The 21,071-nt window shown below is 38.3% G+C and overlaps 1 protein-coding gene across 3 annotated transcripts in view; it reads right to left on the reverse strand.

The window, feature by feature from the left end:
- The window catches only part of LOC108433750 (glutamate receptor ionotropic, kainate 5), a 169,203-nt gene that overhangs the window by 27,612 nt on the left and 120,520 nt on the right, over positions 1-21,071 (reverse strand). For all 3 annotated transcript variants that reach the window (XM_037539018.1, XM_037539021.1, XM_037539017.1), the window contains exons 13-16: positions 20,105-20,308; positions 9,279-9,392; positions 2,105-2,214; positions 449-622 (exon numbers count right to left, since the gene is read on the reverse strand). In XM_037539018.1, coding sequence (XP_037394915.1) covers positions 449-622; positions 2,105-2,214; positions 9,279-9,392; positions 20,105-20,308 — 602 coding nt within the window. The remainder of the gene's footprint in view (positions 1-448; positions 623-2,104; positions 2,215-9,278; positions 9,393-20,104; positions 20,309-21,071) is intronic.

Raw genomic sequence — 21,071 nt, forward strand, 5'->3', positions numbered from 1 at the left:
TTTGATTTGGCTGTGGACAGCAAATACTTCATGCTAAACTAATACAGTTATAAAACAGGAAGATGGTATAACTGATTCCTCTGAGGTGCAACTGACCCATTTTTATATCACACTCTATAGACTCAACTGTCTTGGCTCTAGGCCTTTTCTTTGATTTTTCTGTATTAAAACATTGAGTTATTAAAAGGTACAAATGCATAGCTTATTTAAGGTACGCAGTTGGACCTTGAGGCAGTTGGACCATTAAGGAGATATTTACATTATTTCTAATAAAACAGAAATGTACCTTCACAGTGCCTTTTTTGTGACAGTATGTATTCAATCTAAACTATACGCATTCACTTTAATTAGGGCATCACAAACAGATTCACACCATTTGTTACACTTTCCCACTTTCTTTTCTGTCTCTCTCTTATACACACACCCACAACCTCTCACACAAACTCACCAGACACCGCTAACACATCTGGTGGAGAGGGCCCGGGGCATGATTTCTGAGCCCTGCTGCATGAAGCCTCCTACCGGAAACCACAGACTGTTTCCAAGCGTGTACTGATTCTCCAGCAGGTCCCTCCGCTCCCTCAGACACGGATGGGGGTTATACCACTCATACGGACTTAGCCTGGGTGGGTGGGAGAGGGAGAGCGTGAGAGAGCGGTTTATAATAATAAAACAACCAAAATAAAATTGAGTAAATATTTTGAGTGAATCTGAAAAATATTTTGAGTGAATCTTGTAGAAGAAAGGTTAGAGAAAGACAGAGGACAGAAGGAGGATTATCATTAGCTTTGGGATTAAGCATACAGTAATGGAATCATTACTACAGTTCATTTTTATCCATTATTGAATGATTAACTGCTCATTACTAAACAGATATGGTAATAATGTAGCTTTTTTTTTCTTAGAGAGAGAGAGAGAGCGCAAGAGAGAGAAGTGTGTGTCTGTGTGTGTGTGTGTGTGTGTGTGTGTGTGTGTGTGCTCGCACATCTCTGAAAGAATTACCTCCACACAAAGAAAAGGAGAAGAGTCTTCATGTGTGAAGGTTGTAATATGTGAACACATTAAAGCGGAGTTGTGTAGGAGTATGTGTTAATGACTCGTACAGCTGAGGGAATTGGGGAGGAGGACAGAGTGTGGGAGAGATTAATGAAAATGTCATGGTAGAGGGTGTTGTTGCCCAACCTCACCAGGTACCTTCTTTGAGGACCAGCATCCTACACAGACACTCTCACCTTGATGTCTTGAGCGAGTCTTTAATATTAGGGATTTATAAGTATCCAAGGGCTGTACTGGATCTTAGGGTTTCCCCACCAACCAAATCCCACTTCAACCCCAGCTTTCACACCATCTGAGATGAGCATGGGCACAGAGAACTTGCCTTCATTTCTACATAGATGTAATGTATGGCTTTTAAATTTCAAGTTGCATTTCTTGATGCTGAGGTTGCCTGTGTTAAGCAACAATGAGCCCAGATGGCTGTATTTCATACAGTATCACAAGAGCTGGAAGGTCACTCAACAGTGGTTCCTGGCCTTATCTTCTATGGACTGGGATTTCTCTGGACTCCCTGAAGCGTTTTAGAATATTATGTACATTAGATGGTGAAAGACCTTAATTATATATATATATATATATAGAGAGAGAGAGAGAGAGAGGGCGAGAGAGGGTGAGAGCAGTATAAAACTTAGGCATCTAAGCGCATTATATAAAAACCACTGCCCTTGGCAACAAGCGTGTGTTTAGCGAATGCCAATGTACATAAATACAGAGATATTTTATTCAAAACAGCTCAAGTGTTTATTTTCATTTGTTTCATCAAAGTAACATTTAAAGGTGACTGGAGTTGTCTTGTGTTTGCTCAAAACTGTAGTTTGTGACACACACACACACACACACACACACACACACACACACACACACACACACACACACACACACACACACAAAAAAAAAAAATGTACAAATTTTCAACTTTACTACACCATGTTAAAACAAATGCTATAACAACAGTAAGATATCACATGAGTGAAATACAGAGTTGATAAAAAGCAGCCCGAAAAACAGAATCAGAGGGTCGAATGTAAATTGATTGTGTATGTGTTACCTTGCAGCCAAAAAGAGAACGCAGCTCACAGCAAGGTAGGCTAAGAGCATGAAGAGCCAGACGGCAGGAGAAAAAGGGTCAAGGAAGGAGAAGTAGCCTGGCTTCCTGCCCTGTTGAGAAAACAATATAAGTGACTCAGTGCCCTACTGTAACCAGTTATTAGCATCGGTGGATTCAAGGCTTTATATTCCACTTCAAAACCTAGACCTACACCCTTGAGGCTTAATTTTATTATACATAATTATTTATTTATAGCTCTGCAGGACATAGAAAGGTCTCCTCTCCAAACAAAATTAAAGTATTTTTTTATTGTCCCTGCACAGAGAGGAGGGCCATTTTAGTGACTTGTTGAAATATTCGTTTATCCATTTAAGTCACATCTCCGTTGTTGACTTGATTACATCTTCATTAATTAGGCAGTATATGACTGCACTGACAACTGGGACGGCATTCAATCATCACACAGTAAATACATGTCAGTGTAAGGCCTGTTTCTCCTTTTTGTTGATGATACAACTAGTAAAATTCTTTATATGAAGTCTTTATGCTAGCAACACACTAAGCACTTCAGTCTAGTACAGCAGTACCATTAGCATCTTAGCATTCTTCACATAGTATGTAAAGCTATGCTAGTTATTTATGAATTAGAGGGGGCACACTAGAGGGCAGTCTGAGCTCACAGAATGATGGGTGAGACAGAAGTGGCAAAAAGAGCCAGAAAAAGTGAATGTTCTCATGTTCTATTGTGTGAATATAATATACAGATGGAGTTTGAGAGGGAGTTGAACATTTGAACATGTCTTTTTTAGCTTGATGTTTAGTTTACCGGCACACCTTACATATACAGCACTGTGCAAAAAAAAAGCCATTAAATTAATAAAAAAGTAGAAAACACATAGCATTATATATTTAACATAGCACTACACAGAAGCCTTCATCATTAAGTATAATATATAGATTAGTTCCCTCTTTACATTTGTGCATCCCCTTTATGTTCCCCTTCAAAGAGACACCAACATTCACACAAGCAAACACTCACACTACCCCAAAACACCTTAGCTGCCTATAAGATATAAGCTAATCCACTTGCGTAAGGAAGAGAAAAGCCAAAGGAAAATAAGAATATATATATATATATATATATATATATATATATATATAAATATAAAAGAGCAGCTTCCAAAACTGGAGTAAAAATACACAGAAGAAAATGGGACTCCTAACAACCATGTAAGACCTGGTAGACCACTAAAACTGTCAGCATCAAATAAAGAGTGTGTAAATTTTTCATCATTGAGAGATCGCAGAAAATCAAACTCCACTCTTGCTTCAGATCTCAACACAGGCGTTTCTGTCTATCCTTCCACTGAGAGAAGACAAACTCTTTTGAGATGTGTTGCTGTCAAGAAGCTGTTGCTAACAAAAGGAAAGAGAAAATAAAGGAGAACATTTGCACTAGAACACAGACAACCTGACATCTGAGATGTGGAATAAGAGTCTAAATTTGAGATCATTGGATCTCAGTAGGTACTCCACCAAATCAAGGGAAGACTCGGACAATATCTTCAACCTCAGTCAAGCCTAGTGGAGGATCAGTGCAAGTTTGGGGATGTATAACATAAGGCATAATAAAAGCTGTTCATGCAATAGCCTCTGGAAAATGTTTGACTGGGAAAAAAATGAATACAGTCAGATAATGACCGTAAGTATATTGCTGAGAAGATGAAGACATTCATACCAAACAAAGAAGCTGCTAGTGATCTCAGATCAAGTTTGAGATTTCATGGAAGAAGAAAATGCAACCAACTTCTAGAACTGAGCTTTGGAGGTATGGAAAAATATCCCGGCAGATGTCTTTAAAAAACTGAAAGCAAGTCTTCTGAAATGAGGATTTTATGTAGCGTTTGTGTTATTCTGTACTCTGTGTGTTTACAGGTATAATTATGAAATAAACAAACTGTGGTCTGGCAAGATACAGTTCCTGAGGCCTAATGAAAAAGTGTCAGGAAGAGATGTTCTGTCCAGTAGAACAAGTTTTAGACAATAGTGAGCTCTCTGGAGTGGCTGACTCGAGTCTCTCTTGCAAGGCTTAAAATAATCCAGTCAGTGTTTTGAAGTATCGAAATAACCCTAAATATCAAGCACCTTAAACCTTGGCCTTGGAACCAGTGTTCATAATTCTAACAGAGAGAAAGGGAATTCATTGTATAGAAGCAACAAGTACCAAGGCTGACAAACTGCTGACTAATAAGAACTTTTAAAAATGAAGTTAGCCAGAAAGCACATGGACAAATCCCAGGCGTCCTGGGGAGACTTGATTGAGCAGAATAATTAAATGTGGAATTGACTGTATGCTGTGGGCCCTGTGAAGAAAAGCATTATACCAGCTATCATAACGCACTGGTCCATTACGGTAGTGTTTTAGACATTTTTATTCTATCTGGGCCTGCTGCCATTCTTGAAATTAGTATGAATTCAACATAGCACCAAATATGCTTAAAGAGGAAGGGCTACGTGCATCCACTGCCCTGAAGCTAAATCACAAGTGCGTCATGCTGTGGGACATTGATCCAAAACAGGTAATGGCCCCATCAGAATGGTTTTAGAATGGCCTCATCAAAGATAAGGTCTAAATATCATTGAGATCCTGTGGCAAGGACAGTAATAAACAGCGCATTCTTAAAAACCAAATGTCACAGTGAAAAGAGCTCTGCTGAGACTCCATTGTGTAATAAGTGACTGATCAATAAGTACAAAAAGGTTGCAGTCACTACTGCTAAATGTGGCCTAACGTGTTCCTGGGAAAACAAAAGCAATTACTTTCTCGCATGAGTTCACTGGAAATTGTATAGCTTTAATAAATAATTAAGTTAAAAATTTGTGTCATATGCTCACTTGGGTCCAGGTACTGCTAATATTCTCTGTCAAATAAGCAAAAATCTAGTACTATGTGGCACACTGCTGCCATTGGTTTTGGTTTCGTTTGTGTGACATGCCTGTTTTTATTATAGGAATAGCAGGTTTGAGCATTGGGGCAGATTTAGTTTTAAGAGTTAAAACAGGGATGCTCCACATTTTAATACCTTAAAATGGACAATGTTATCTATATTTAAAGTGCAGTAGTCATAAAACAGGGTAAAAAACCTGAATGGATTAATTTTACATAGCCATGACATATTGTACTGGCACAGTCAGAAGTCTGAGATCATTTATTTAATTTTCAGTCAAAATGGCCATTAGGTTATTTGCTTCTCACCATCAGGAAAAACCCCCAGAAAATATGTATTTTTTAAACTTACACAGATACCTCAACAATTAAACACAAATCAGCATTTTCAGTGTTTAGTGTGTCTAACTTTGGACTTCCCTATGGCTTCCATTCTTTTTTGGAGGCTTGTTTTCAGTTTTTTCAGAAATCCTCAGGGATATTTTTATATATCTCCAAAGTTCAGTCAATTCTGGGCTTGTCTGGGTTTGCAGGTTTGCAAAAGCACCAGCTTCATTCCTTCGCTGCTTTTTATTATTCTTCTTAGATATGAGCACTCATATCAGAAGTGGAATAATTGGGAGTTTTTTGTATTTGAATGCCCTGTTAACTCCATATTTCTATAAGGTATCCCTCCATCTCCTCCACTGTCTACAACAATCCTTAAGAAACCTGAAACCAACAGTGATGAGATAAAGCTGAAGGAGTCATGTTATGAAATGAACCAATCACATCAACCTCACATGCTGTGTTGGGGGTGTACAGCTTCAAAACACACCCCAAACCTCCAAATTAAGGAAAACCAGAGTTCGATTCTCTGGAACGCTCCCGGGTTTAAAAACAGCTTTCACGCTTCACCAAATGTACCAAACTCACAGAGCAAGCGGATCTGGGTCCAGAAAAAACTCTGCCCTTTGAAGTCGGTTGTATTTTCTGCTTCTCACCATCTAAGTAATCCCAAACACATTTAATGATGTTGAGGTCTGAAATCTGGGATGGCCACTCCACTGTTCTGAGAATACCAGCAGCTTATTTGCTTGTTTGCTTTGTTTTTTGTAACACCTTCTTGAGAGTTATACAAGCATCAGACCCACAGGACTAAGTTCTCTTTTTAAGACAAAAGCATCAAACATTGTTTATCTGATAGTAACGGGTGGTCAGCCAGGTCCCAGGTTGCTGCCCATTTCTCTATATATTTTAAACATTTGGTAAATGTTTTTAACTTTAGTCTTGGAATCCCTGGGTTTTCCATTTAATTTCTGCTCTTCCCAATCTTTATGCATGTAGATTATCTTACATTTAATCTATTCAGAAATATATCCTAAAAAATAGTAATGTGTACTTAATAGCTATTTTGACTGGAAATCAAATAAATGAATGTAGTCTCTGATATTTGAACAGCAGTGAAACTTGACATTTACTGTAAGATCAATTATTGGTTGAAATTATCAGCCATAATTCCAATATCAGACAAATAATATTGATATTTTCCTCTTTATCGACCAATAATACACCAGCTGCTGATGTATTGTGCACCCCTAATTGAAAATGAGGAAAGAAATGTGTGTGCTCACGAAGTACAGCGGCACACAGTAGGGCTGAGTGGCCTGTATAGGAAGGAGCTGACTGAGCAGTTTGACTGGGAGCCAGAAACAGCAGCACATGTACGCAAGCAGAAGCTGATAGCACATGTATTATTGCTGGTGGACTGAGGTATGTTTCCTAGGCAGTTTGTGAGTAAGCTGCATTGTGACTGTGTGGTGGTGGGTGTACTGTGGGTTACACTGGCTACGAGCACTGGCAAGTAATCAGCACGCTAGAAAGCTTCCTGCTTAAACTCTGCCAAGTGTGCCTACTGTTTACAGCAAGTCCAGCATATATATAGTTTCAGCACTTTAAGTGAACCAGTCATCACTCATTACAGCCCACTGCTAATGGCAATGCATAGTCAGAGAAAGATTGATTCACAGAGGCCTTTAGAGGATGACAGACAGTGAAGATGAGAGACATTTCTTCTGATTTCAATGTCACTTTTAAAGACCTTTCTAATTAAAAATGAATATCATAAATTTTAGCATACTGTGTAATTTAAACATGCCATTCTTCCAAGAAGATCCGTTTTTGATCAAATTCCAGGGGCTTTTATTGTTAAGCATTATAAATAAAGGCACAAAGTTTCCACCTAATTTAAGCTGTTTAGAAAAAACTTTGTGAATTCTTTGGAATGATTTAGCTTTCTGCCTGTCTCCGAAAAAGACTGCTTTGTTTGATTGGTTAAAAATGTGTGATCTTTTTGAGACTATATGCATAACTCCAGTACTTTTTAGAGAGGAAATGTCATTTTTACTGCTGCTTCTCAGTGATTTTAGTTCTGTCTAAATGCAACTTGTCAGTAGTTTTTAGGGTCTGCACACTTTTGCATCATTAAAGACTCTGGTGCCTTTTACCTTCCATAAAACAAGCAGTAGGAATAACCTCAGGTTATATGAATTCCTTAAAATCTCAGACTTATTACATACTAAGTTACATATAACTAAAGTTACATACTAAATTCAGTAACTACAGGGACTTCAGTGCGAACTAGTTTAGTTATTCTTATGTTACAGAGGTGTGTAATACAATACAAATAATTTCTGTGGCTAAAATCAAGCTGGTATGTACTGTTGCACATCACATATACAACTCAGAACATCAATATATCTAAACCTCACAGAAAATTAGTTTGAAATTATGTGTGATGTTAACTGTTGGCTGCAAATGCCTAAGCTAATGAAAATGATAGCGACACAGTGCTTTCACTTAAAGCAGCAAGACAGATGGTTAATGTAAATAAATATAAAAAAAACTAAAAAACTAAAAAAAAAACAAAATTAGGATCTGTGTGCTGCTCTGAGTCACACTGTAAGGCATTAAATAATAAGTTGGCAACATCGTGCTACTAGTGACTAGTCAGTATTTGGCTTGATAAACATTTTCTTTTTAAACTGTTTAAAATAGTGCTGGGAAGTGTGTACACAGCAATGCAGACAGTTAATCAGAGTGTAATAGCCAAAATCCATGTAGTAGTGGTCATCTTGACATGCAACAAACATACCAGATGATTGAAGAGTTTGCGGCAGATACTATCAAAAGCCTGCACCAGCAACAACCTCAATGCTCCAAAATTCAAATAAGAGTACCACTTCTCACTTCAGACATCGCATCATGAGTATTGGATGGCTTATCATGAGTATTGGATTGTATGGGACATGCTTTCACTTACATGTAAGGAGCAAAGAGAATAATGGTTAGCTACGATAAATTTTACATCCAGCCTACATACAGCCTACCACAGAGATCCACAGAGATAATGGAGATTCTACCTAATATGGTGGAGACAACCTAATTCTGTCTCAAAAGAAGGGCTTTGTCTGAAGCGGTCCACAGTCAGGTGCCACATCTTACTGAAATTGCCCAGGATATCTTTCTATTTATGCTAAAGAGAGCAGGGTGTGAGATGGAGCTTTGTAAGCTGTGCTGTGAAAGCTTGGCACCAGAGTAAGCCCCCTCCCCCTTAAAGCTAAGAATGCTAACTGTAGCACTTTTAGAACATTGCAAAGTCAGTCTGTGTAATGCAGTTACACTTCCACCCCAGGAGCAATCATAGAGTGAGTACACAGACAGTTGGCAAACTTGCTTTAAAATGCAGCTTTAGTGCTGAAGCTGCTACTGACTCCAGTCAGGCTATCTGGAATAAGTGAGGTCATTCTGAACCTGAAAGTGTGCGTCACTCAGAATGTAGAAAAACAGTCATGTCAGACATTACTTCAAAACTCAACATTGTATGTCAACGTTTTTAAAGTCAATCCCCTCCTGACTTTCTATTCGCAATATGTACAATAATAGCTTGCTGGAGTGCAACATTGCATATAAGAAAGCAAATTAATTTATCATGTATATGTAATATAAATAAACATTATATAGACGTTACAAATTATTTATTGCATTACTTACTAAAATCCATACTAGTGGCTATGTAAATGTTTTGCTCATATTTCAACTCACAAAGGATCTCTGCACTGTTACAGAGGTTTTGTGAAAGCTTGCCTATCATATCATCCTTGTACTTGAACTGGAAAACACTGCTGTGTGCCAAACACACACAGAGAACACTGCTGCAACATGAAGTAATTTGTAGTGGTCTCTTACTATGTGGACACGGTAGAGAATGCTGATGCCCAGAGTCATGAAGGGTTTGGAGAAATCTATGACCTTCTCCCTCTCTGATGTGATGGTAAAACCTGCTACAGCCAAATCAGCTTTCTGAGAGAGAGAGAGAGAGAGAGAGAGAGAGAGAGAGAGAGAGAGAGAGAGAGAGAGAGAGAGAGAGAGAGAGAGAGAGACAGAGAGACAGAGAGAGAGAGAGACACACAGAGAGAGAGAGAGACAGAGAGACACAGAGAGAGAGAGAGAGAGAGAGAGAGAGAGAGAGAGAGAGACAGAGAGAGACAGAGACAGAGAGAGACAGAGAGACAGAGAGAGAGAGAGACACACAGAGAGAGAGAGAGACAGAGAGACACAGAGAGAGAGAGAGAGAGACAGAGAGAGAGAGAGAGAGAGAGAGAGACAGAGAGAGAGAGAGAGAGACAGAGAGAGAGAGAGAGAGAGACACAGAGAGAGAGAGAGAGAGAGAGAGAGAGAGAGAGACAGAGAGAGAGACACACAGAGAGAGACACACAGAGAGAGAGAGAGAGTGAGAGAGAGAAACGAGAATAAAAGAATTAGACATTTAACATATTCATCACAGAGAAACCTTTCATATTAGCAAAATCAAATCATTTAAATGTAACTGAAAAATAAATATGAAAGACACAGAAAAAATGACTGTTTCTTTGCTTTATTACTTTTTGCAATCCATTCAATATCTGTATGTTTGCTCTGTTCTAATTCAGTAAATGTCAAAGAGTGTCTCCCATTGACCTCCAAAGTCTTGTGTTATTCTATAGTTAACGTCACACCCAAACAAGGAACTCTTGATCTAATCCGATTCTCTCTATGGAGAAAAAATAATGCCATTGTACTTTAGAGTTGTCAAGCAAATACATTTTGTCCTTTGCACATTTTTTCCCACTAAATGTCACAGGAACTGAATTACAAGGCCATTAAGTAACAACACTACATACATGCTACATGCATGAAAAATAAGTGTACTACTCAGGGATGTGCAACCCAACCAAATTTAGCTATTTGAGTATTCATGAACAGATACTTGGTTAAATATAAACTAGGGCTGCAGGCTTACCTTTTTCAGATGTTACACAAAAATATAACAGTACATAGAAAAACATGTTTTATTGTTCAAAAACAACAGAGGGACATCGGTGGGTTTTCATGTTGGATGAGTATGGATGAGGCTGCCTCTTGAGATAAGCTGATGAGCTTACACAGCTAACCAGATTCACGCTGGATGCTGATAAGGACTACACAATGTACTCTCTCTTCAGTGGATTCAGTGGACTCAATGGATGTGCCAACATGCTATTTGTCAGAGAAATATATTTTTATTGTTTCTGGACCTAATAATATCAGCTAGAGCCGCTAGCATAGTCAGTGATGCTCACATTCAGGTGCTTGTGTTCTGAAGGAGCAGAGTATATCAGAAAATGTAGTCCAAAACCACTGCATTTTTCTGCATTGATAGCCTGCTTGTATTCTCATCTTCTTATGATGAAAAATAACAAATACCTAAATAGTGAATTTACTATTCGAAAGCTGGCATCTCAAACAGCTAACCCTAAAAATATACCTGCGCACATCCTCAGTGGTTCTATAATAATATTGCAACACCACCACCGTTCTTCTGATCTGCATGGAGTATTTTAGCAAGGTTGTCAGTGATCTTGTAATTCAGAAGATGACATTTCAGGAAAAAATGGACAATGTGTTTTGGCTTTAGAGCACTTTTGTTTGCCAGACAGCGGATGTGTGATGCCAGAGAATTTAGGAAAACAATCCTCATTTTTCTCAGAGGGAAAAAAAACCTGTAAATCAGTATTTGAGTATGTCGCCAACTACATAATAATGACATGTTCTCAGAGGTCTGTTATCTTCTGCTACAGTTTCCCTTGGTGGACCCAAGTCACAGGAGGGTCTAGGTCACGTGCATTACCCTCCAGTCTTCGCAGGCCAAAGCACTGCAGACTGTAGCATCCTGCCTAATCAAACACACCTGATTCTGCTCATCAGCTAATCAGCAGGGTCGTCCTGAGTTAAATTCAAACATTACATGAAGAAGAATGTCACCTCTGCAGGGCTATGACCTGGAAGAAACCCAGCATGACACGCATGATCTAGGCATGGTCTGTAATTGAGGACATTACGTAAGTATGCAGTAAGGTAGAACAAATGCTTTTTATAACCAAAACCCTTACACTTAAAGATCTTAAAGATTTACAGATCCTTAAGTGTAAAATTCTACATAAGGCACAATCAGATGCAAAATGACATTTTAAGGCACAATTACTATTTATTTGCTACATTTAACATATTAAAAAAGTTATGGCATATTCAATATATTGTTTTATTTTTAACTTCTTTAGCAAATAAGTAGAAATTGTGCAGTGCCACATTTAAATTTGCTCCCTGTAGAGGATATGTTAATATGTTCATTTTCATTTAGAACATGGGATATCAAACTTTTGCATATGATATCAAAGTTTTGCATTCAGGGCTTCTGTTCTTTGGTCCCCTTAGTCTTAGTCTTCTTTAAACTGGTAAATTTACAATGTTGATTATTCGATGTCAATCAAAATATTGGACTGCCATTGTTTTGTGGCAGTGACACCCATAGCATGTTCTATTTATTATATAAAAGGAAAAAACATACACAGAAGTATGTTATGCTGGCTCAAAACAGTCTGCCAAAAATACTCTGAACGTCTGATTTTATTTGCATCTATTTATTTGCTATTTACCCTAGTGGGACAATGTGTTCAGTGCTGATGTGCCCTAAACAAGCATAACTAAAAGAGTGTCCTACATTTTACAGCTAATGGTCTATCTACCATCTAAAGATGGAGTCTCATATCACTGATTTCATCAAAACAAACCATGAAACTCAACTTACTTTAAAGCAATGATTTAAGATTCACAATGATCGCTCTCGGATCGCAGAGTGAGTAATAAGTTATACGATCACTCTCTCTGCTGCTTTGAATGGACATTATGTTATAGAGCTTTTGAAAAGCTGGGCCCTGGGATGTTATTCAGTGCCTCCGTGACTTTAAGAGACCATCTTAAAGTAAGAAATATTTCACAACATGGTACTTGCAGCCTTTCTGTAGAGTATTGAAGGCAACAGTGAATCCTTGTCTGCTCATTCGTGTCTAACTCATGCTGTAAGGCAGTCATTATGGTATAGCCTGCTTATGGTATTTCTGGGTGGCATTGATATAAATCAATACAACCTTTATATATATATATATATATATATATATATATATATATATATATATATATATATATATATATCGGAATCCCCCCCAGGGTGCTAGTGGAAGTGGCTGGGGAAAGGGAGGTCTGGGCCTCATTGCTTAGGATGCTGCCCCGGCGACCCGAACCCCGGAGAAGCGGAAGATGATGGATGGATGGATGGATGGATGGATGGATGGATGGATGGATGGATGGATGGATGGATGGATATATCATACCATCATAGTGATGGATGACATTTAAGTTTACATGAATAAAGTTAATGAACCCCTGCTCCCCGAGTACTCTATGCTAACAGAAATTTGTCACTATTATTCAGATAGGATTAGTTTTACATGGGGTAGTCTATTTATAATGGAACTATTACACTGTTATTTCAGTCCCCTGTGAATTTGCCATGTCAGTAATCTGCATCAGTTAAGATACCAGCACCTTCTATCTTCTATAAAAATAATTCTAGAAGTATCTCCAGGGTATATTAATCCTGTGTGAATTTCCATTTGGTAAATATTCCATCAGACCCTTGTGGAATAGGAGATTTCGTGTTAGTCTCAAGTATGGCAGTGGTGAACCCTTCTAGACCTTAAGGGGTGGTCTGATGATTTGTAATGATTAACTTTTTTATAATTTATTGTTGAGTTTCAACTCTAAGTATTATAGTAATTATCTTATTTCATTATTCATTTTGGAAACAAAGGGGTTTTTAAATGCATTCAGAAAGTTATCCAATTGGGATTTTTTTTTGGTCTCCACAGTATCTAAGTAGATAGAGCTAAGCTAGCTCTAACTATTGTGTAGGACTTCAGGAGCTGGTCTGTTGAGTCAGATTAACCACTAACATAAATAGGAATTGACAGTGCAATCAACCAATCACATTTTTATTTCCAGAGGATGTGAAGAAGTTTGTGAGAAACACATCACTGTAGGCCTACTGGAATAAAAATGAAAAATTAACACTGTTGCTTAACACCAACACTGGTAGAGATGCTCTATCACCCAGCACTAGGTTACAGTCCAGAGAAGGTGTGTAAGGGCATACTATGTCTAAACTGATACACAGTCTATATTTTGGTGCTGTCTATGTCCCCAGTATCAGTATCAATCCATCAACCTTGATTCCAAGAGGCACTTAATGACACAGTTCGGTATTCATGTGTATTATCTTTGACAAGCAAGAGGAATTTGCTGCATTTATGTGCAAAAGGATCGGCAGAAGGGCTGAATGAAATTCTTTTTGGATTTAAGGCTGAGTAAAAGAAATGGCTCAGTGAAAAAGAGTAAGGGAATGATGGAGGTATGAGGTGGGGGAAGTGTGAAGGTGGAATATTATATGAGAGTCCTTGAGGGCAGCAGAGAAAGAGGATATTTATTGCAGAGAGGAGGAAGGGGGTCTCCTCCAAAGGAATAGAGGAAGGAACATAGCCTTAGGAGAAAGGAATGAATGAGAAGAAAAGGTCAGAACACTTCCTGAAGTAGGAGTACATGGGGATGGGGGAGGGATCAAAATATTTGTCTGAGCCCAACGGGATCCAACTATTTACATCAGGTTTGGAAATCACTTCTCAAATATTTGTTAGCTTGAGTCAAGTTCAAACTTCACACTTGGGTTTCTCACAGTCCATCTGTTACCTTCATCAGATTCTGTCCTGCATTTACAACGGATGTACATGGGGGCTTGAATCTTCATTTAACCATTTGAGATCTGAATTTTGGGTATTTGTTTTGTATCATAACTTCTTTTGACATTTATTTTTGCCCTCTCCATGAGTAACCGGATCTCAGTTCATTAACCCTGACACTTTGTCCTGACAGCAAATGACACAAGTGAGGGACAATGACAAAACCAAAACATTTCTATTACAATCGGTGAACCAGTCTACACCAGCTGTGAGTGGTAGAGTGCGATGCAGAGTGGTTTGATGTGCAGTTTTTGATAGACGTCCTGTTTTTTTTTCCTGATGTGTCGCGCCACTCTGCTATTTCACCTCAATATGGAAGGAGACAAACTCGTGGATCTCTACAACCCTGTCAGTAAAACAATTAGGAGAAAAACTGCCAGAGTGCTGTGTTTAGATGTGAAATTGCCAGAGTGCTGGAAGTTAGATGTGAAATTGTTTTGTTTCAGGATTTATAAGGAAATGTACTTAGCTAGACTTAGCAGGTACAACCAAGGGTGATATAAAGCTGCGGTGAAATTTAATACTACCAAATTCTTTTTTCACATCCTATAGTCCTTTCCCATTCAAGTGTTTCAAGGCAGATGTTACTTTGTGTTTGGTATAACCTCGGCTTAATGTTATTATAACTACAATATTATACTACTAATGTCACATGTGGGGATAGGTTCATGGTTTATTTACATTTACATGTTTCCAGCATAGACGTTATGAAGGCTTTGCCATGCCAGTTGAAAACTATATTTGGACCCTCACTTGCTGTGACACAGTGGTATGCATGCTTAGCATCTACACCTACCATCTACTACTAGCATCAAACCTCGCTTCAGTTTTTCTCTCTACTTAATTAGACGCTTTTTGGCATACTAGAGCCACAGCAAGAAAACAGCATGTAATAGCTAAAGTGTATCTAAACTAAAACCTTTTCAGATGTAGTTCAAAAAACATTATTAAAAACATTGATGAGTTTAAACTTAAACTCTTAACTTAACACTTAACTAGGCTACTCATTTCTTTACATTATGTATTGATGAATTGCTGCTTTGCATTAGCCACATTTTGCGTTACATTTCTTTTTCCTGTTCTCTGTCAAGAATATGTTAACTTATTTTCTCTTAGAAAACCAGGAAAACATGTTATTTTCTGCAAATTTTACAACATGTTTCTATTTATTTACTAAGTTCAACAAATTGGAGTAAAACATTAATAAAACTATCAAATGTACCTTTACATTTGTGTGGGCCGCATTTATGTATTTTTTTCCCCCAAATATGTTAAAATCCAGCAAATAATCAGTAATTGTGCATTAAAATGTACAGACATACTCACTTCTTTTCACCTACAAAACCAACCAGAGGTGCCTAAACTTTTGCATATGACTGTCCTTAATACATATCAGAAAAACACATAATTCAAAAAAGGACTGTTTTGCAGCATAATGTCTATGGACTGCATGGTCTGGGAATCAAATGGTACTTTTTAAAACTTGTTTCCAAACTACATCAAACTTTCTGTTACAAAATAGCAGGACAAAACAGCTTTCTGAGACACGGACCCCTTAAACAGAAGTAGCTGGGAAAAGAAATGGAGGGAGCCATGCCATTTTAAGAGGATGAAGAGAGCATAAGAGAGCTATGTAACCCTTCAGACAGAGATACACGCAGATGAGAGCTGTTATGGGAAATGAAAAAAGGGCGGGAAGGATTGTTGAAGTGAAGGAGATGGAGGGAGAGTGCTCAAACACGGATGGAGAAGATACGTTTCTAAGACAAAAGCAGAGGGAGGGGAAGAGGGATGTGGTTGGACGGCTCATGGGGAAAGCAAGACAGGAGTGATATTTCTTAGAAGGGAGGAGTAGAGGGATAGGGAGAGGGAAAGTCCTTGAGGAAGGAGAGAGAGGGATGTGGGTCGATGGAATGATGGAGGGGAAGGAGGACAAAGAGATCAGCTGAGGTTCATCCTAAAAGGAGTGCACCCCAGACACCTTTCAAGCTGCGTAATTACTGCTTAATTGATTAACGAGGCTAGCCTCATTAAACACTTTCACAGTTTCATCAAGCGCTACTGTCTGGAGAGAAGGGATGGAATGTGTTTCTAGGAGGAAGTGCGTGTGTAGAGTTTACTCACACAGCACATGAATGTGTGCCAATCTCACACAGGCTCTAGCAGCTGTAATTGAAACACACCACAGTATATACAACAGAGACACACAATCAGCATGTGCACGCATGTGTGCATGCGCATTTCTATGCCAACGTGGCCCAAGCGCGACCTACTCACACCATGGGTAATATAAGGTCATTATCATCATTGTTACCAATATCATTATGGTTAGCATTAGTGGAGGAGCTGAAACAATAGCTGTAATCTCAGCTTTAATGGAAGCATCATCTGTAGTTGTAGCCTTTCTGTAAACAATGCAATTACCAGAGAAAGAACTAATGCAGATGTGAATTAGGAGCCAGAAGCATGTAAATAAAAGATTAATATAAATAAAGTATTCTTTTCACTTTTAAAGAACAAAGTTATAAATCATATTAATTATCATATACAGTGTGGTGCTAAAGAAACATCTGTGCTTAAAATCTATTTGAACTGCTGAGAAAAAGGGTACTACATTAATGGATAATGTATTAGAGCAGTCAAATGATTCATAATTGCGATAAATCACACAATTCTATGTAGATTATTTGCTGGTTGCGTTTTTTTGCTTCTCATTATCCAACTAATCCCAAACACATTCAGTCAGGTTGGGCCCTGGTATGTTCAGTCCATCGCTCTAAGAACACCAGCATCAGCTTTTTTTTTCTTTTTCATAACAGCGTCTTGACAGCTACACATCCTTTCAGATACACAGTACTTAGTTAGGTGCCTTTACACAGTGGAAGACTGAATAAAAACACCTGTGGATTCTTTGAGATCTAAAGAAAGAGCAGAACATAATTTTCTTCTATAAGTACTGTTTATCTGACGGCCACATTTTTGGTTCATAACCAGGTCTTGCATGATTATATTATTTACTCTATATCATTTACTTACAACCCCAATTCCAATGAAGTTGGGACTTTGTGTAAAACATAAATAAAAACAGAATATGATGATCTGCAAATCCTTTTCAACCTATATTCAATTGAATAGACTACAAAGACAAGATATTTAATGTTCAAGTGGATAAACTTTTGTTTTTTGCAAATATTCACTCATTTTGAATTTGATGCCTGCAACACGTTCCAAAGAAGTTGGGACAGGGGCATGTTTACCACTGTGTTACATCACCTTTCCTTTTAACAACACTCAATAAGCGTTTGGGAAGTGAGGACACTAATTGCTGAAGCTTTGTAGGTGGAATTCTTTCCCATTCTTGCTTGATGTACAACTTCAGTTGCTCAACAGTCCGGGGTCTCCGTTGTCGTATTTTGTGCTTCATAATACGCCACACATTTTCAATGGGAGACAGGTCTGGACTGCAGACAGGCCAGTCTAGCACCCGCACTCTATTACTATGAAGCCACGCTGTTGTAAAGTGCAGAATGTGGCTTGGCATTGTCTTGTTGAAATAAGCAGGACGTCCCTGAAAAAGACGTTGCTTGGATGGCAGCATATGTTGCTCCAAAACCTGTATGTACCATTCAGCATTAATGGGGCCTTCACAGATGTGCAAGTTACCCATGCCATGGGCACTAACACACCCACACACCATCAGAGGTGCTGGCTTTTGAACTTTGCACTGACAGCAATCCGGACAGTCCTTTTCCTCTGTGGCCCGGAGGACACGATGTCCATGATTTCCAAAAGCAATTTGAAATGTGGACTCGTCAGACCACAGGACATTTTTCCACTTTGCGTCAGTCCATCTCAGATGAGCTCGGGCCCAGAGAAGCCGGCGGCGTTTCTGGGTGTTGTTGATTCCTGGCTTTGGCTTTGCATGGCAGAGTTTAAACTTGCACTTGTAGATGGAGCGACAAACTGTGTTCACTGACAGTGGTTTTCTGAAGTGTTCCTGAGCCCATGTGATAATATCCATTACAGAATGATGTGGGTTTTTAATGCAGCGCAGCCTGAGGGATCGAAGGTCACTGGCATTCAATGTTGGTTTTCTGCCTTGCCGCTTACTTGCAGACATTTCTCCAGATTCTCTGAATCTTTTGATGATATTATGGACTGTAGATGATGAAATCCCTAAAGTCCTTGCAATTGCACGTTGAGAAACTGTTGACTATTTGCACACGCAGTTGTTCACAAAGTGGTGAAGTGGCCACATCCTTTGCTTGTGAATGGCGTGGCTTTCAGGGATGCTCCCTTTATACCCAATAATGACACTCACCTGTTTCTAATTAACCTGTTCACCTGTGGAATGTTCCAAACAGGTGTTTTTTGAGCATTCCTCAACTTTCCCAGTCTTTTGTTGCCCAACTTCTTTGGAACATGTTGCAGGCATCAAATTCAAAATGATTGAATATTTGCAAAAAACAATAAAGTTTATCCGTTTGAACATTAAATATCTTGACTTTGTAGTGTATTCAATTGAATATAGGTTGAAAAGTATTTGCAAATCATCGTATTCTGTTTTTATTTATGTTTTACACAATGTCCCAACTTGGAATTGGGGTTCTATTAATATTACTGTTATCGTTATTATTATTATTATTGTTAACTTTATTCTTCCTTATGCAAATGGGACATCTTTTCAAATCTCATTGGAAATATATTCTGAAAAATGAATAACTTGTACTTAATGACTGTTGAGACTAGAAGGTGGTCTATGACTTTTGCACAGTACTGTACAACCCCTCCATGAATATAGCCTCTCATTCTTGTTCTGGTGATACAGCTTGTGGATGCTTGATAGAATGGAGGCAGTTGAGGTGAAATTTAGCTTTCCATTTTGCTTTTGCTAGTTTTTCTTGTTGATTTATCAATATGTCTCTTGAAAGCACTGTCCTACATAGTCTGCCATCAGCGAAGTGTTGCGTTAAACAAATTGTGATATTAATATATTTTTGAACACTTTGACAGCCCTAATATTTACATTCCACATTTATATGCATGATTTCTGCAATATGTCTCAGTAAACACACAGCCCAATGCTTTCAATGCTTTTCATTCTATTGAAAATGCCTGTCTGTGGAGATAATACAAGCTGTGTGTGCGACTAAACACTTTCATTCAATGGTTGCATGTTGAAGCTGAAGCTACAGAAGCTGATATTTTAAGATATAGACATTTGATTTGTTTTCTCTGCCCTTTGTGGTTAATCAAAATCTTGACACACTCTGCATCATTTCTGTACATGCAAGTTCCTCCAACCTAAGCCTTGCTTTAATTAAGCCTCCCCAAAGCTGCTTAGCAACCACTGCTACCCATTTCCTTGGATATACTTTGAAGCTGATCCTCCAGATGTAGTCAAAAGATGTGCCTGAGAGACCTATGACAGCAAGGCCTGATAACCTGAAAAAGTGTGTTTTCCAATACACAAATGATCCAGCTGCACAGGTGTATGCATCCCTGGTCAAATAACATATTTTATGAATTTCCAAAGTGAAAGCGAGTACAAGTCCTCTATAGAGAACACGTACAAATATGACATTTTTCTACAAATTGTAGTGTAGGATTTCTATATCTTTGCAAAATGTAACTAAAAATGTATGTATCACTGCTTCTTTCTACAGGCCACATTTCAGATTCTTTTTTTTTTACTTAATATGCTAAATTCAGCAAAGAAACAATAATTGCACATTAAAATGTGCAGTTGTATGTTTTGTGCTACATGTTAATAAAACATGTCATTTGACCATAGGTACCCAATCTTTCGCACATGGCTGTGTATCTGTGTGTATATTTTAATTCGCTAGGTTGTAAAGCTCTTACCCTATTGATGAGCTCCCCCACCATTCCTGTCCAGGACCCATTTGGCTCTGGCGCTCCATATAGCCCGTCATCCACCAGCTTAATCTTGAAGGAGAACTTCAAAATATCTGACAATTCCCGCAACATGTCCACACAGAATCCTTCATACTGGTCGTTTCCCTCAAAGTCCTGGTAGTTTTCTTTTCGCATCACATATGGGTCCTCCTATTAAGCAACATAATAGCCATGTTAGTCCAATAATCCATAAGTGTCCATAAACCTAAATCAGACAGCCGTTTGGGTCATCAATAGGCAATAAAATGACAGTGAAGTTGTCATAGAACAGTGATTGCTTTATCTTAACTGAAGGAAAGCTGAAATTTCGCTGCATAATATGTCCGAATGGACTTAGAGGGTAATGAGGGGCATTTGGAGAATAGCCTAATTGTTATTTTTTTATGGCTTCTCTGTAGGTTTGGTGGCAGAAAGATCTTATGCAAATCCATTAAAACTATTCAACTTCAGCAGGGAATTCTTCTTCTGAATTAGACTTAGGCATTACAAAAGATTAGGAGATAATTAGTCTTTTGAGCACATGAAGTCCTGAAACTTCGATGGCCTACTTAACAATGCATGTCTTAATCTTGATCCATGGTCAATATACACTGAGTTGCCAGTTATTAGATATGTCTATCTGGTACTTACTGATACATTCAAACCCTCACTACCATGTCACTGTTGTGATGAGACTGATGCCCATCCAAATAGTATCTGGGCAGTGGTGGTCCTATGATGGATTCTTTCTAGTGAAGGATAAGATAGAAGCTGTAAAGTTGTGTATTAGTTATGTAGTATTCAAGTCTAGTCTATTTACCTACGAGAGACACCTATAAGATAGATGTACCTGATAAAATTACGAATAAATGTAGCTACAAGGTAGGTGTACTTAATAAACTGATAATTCAGTGTGGAGTTAAATCTGCTATAT

This window comes from Pygocentrus nattereri, chromosome 1 (genome assembly GCF_015220715.1).
Source record: "Pygocentrus nattereri isolate fPygNat1 chromosome 1, fPygNat1.pri, whole genome shotgun sequence".
Classification (NCBI taxonomy): Eukaryota; Metazoa; Chordata; class Actinopteri; order Characiformes; family Serrasalmidae; genus Pygocentrus; species Pygocentrus nattereri.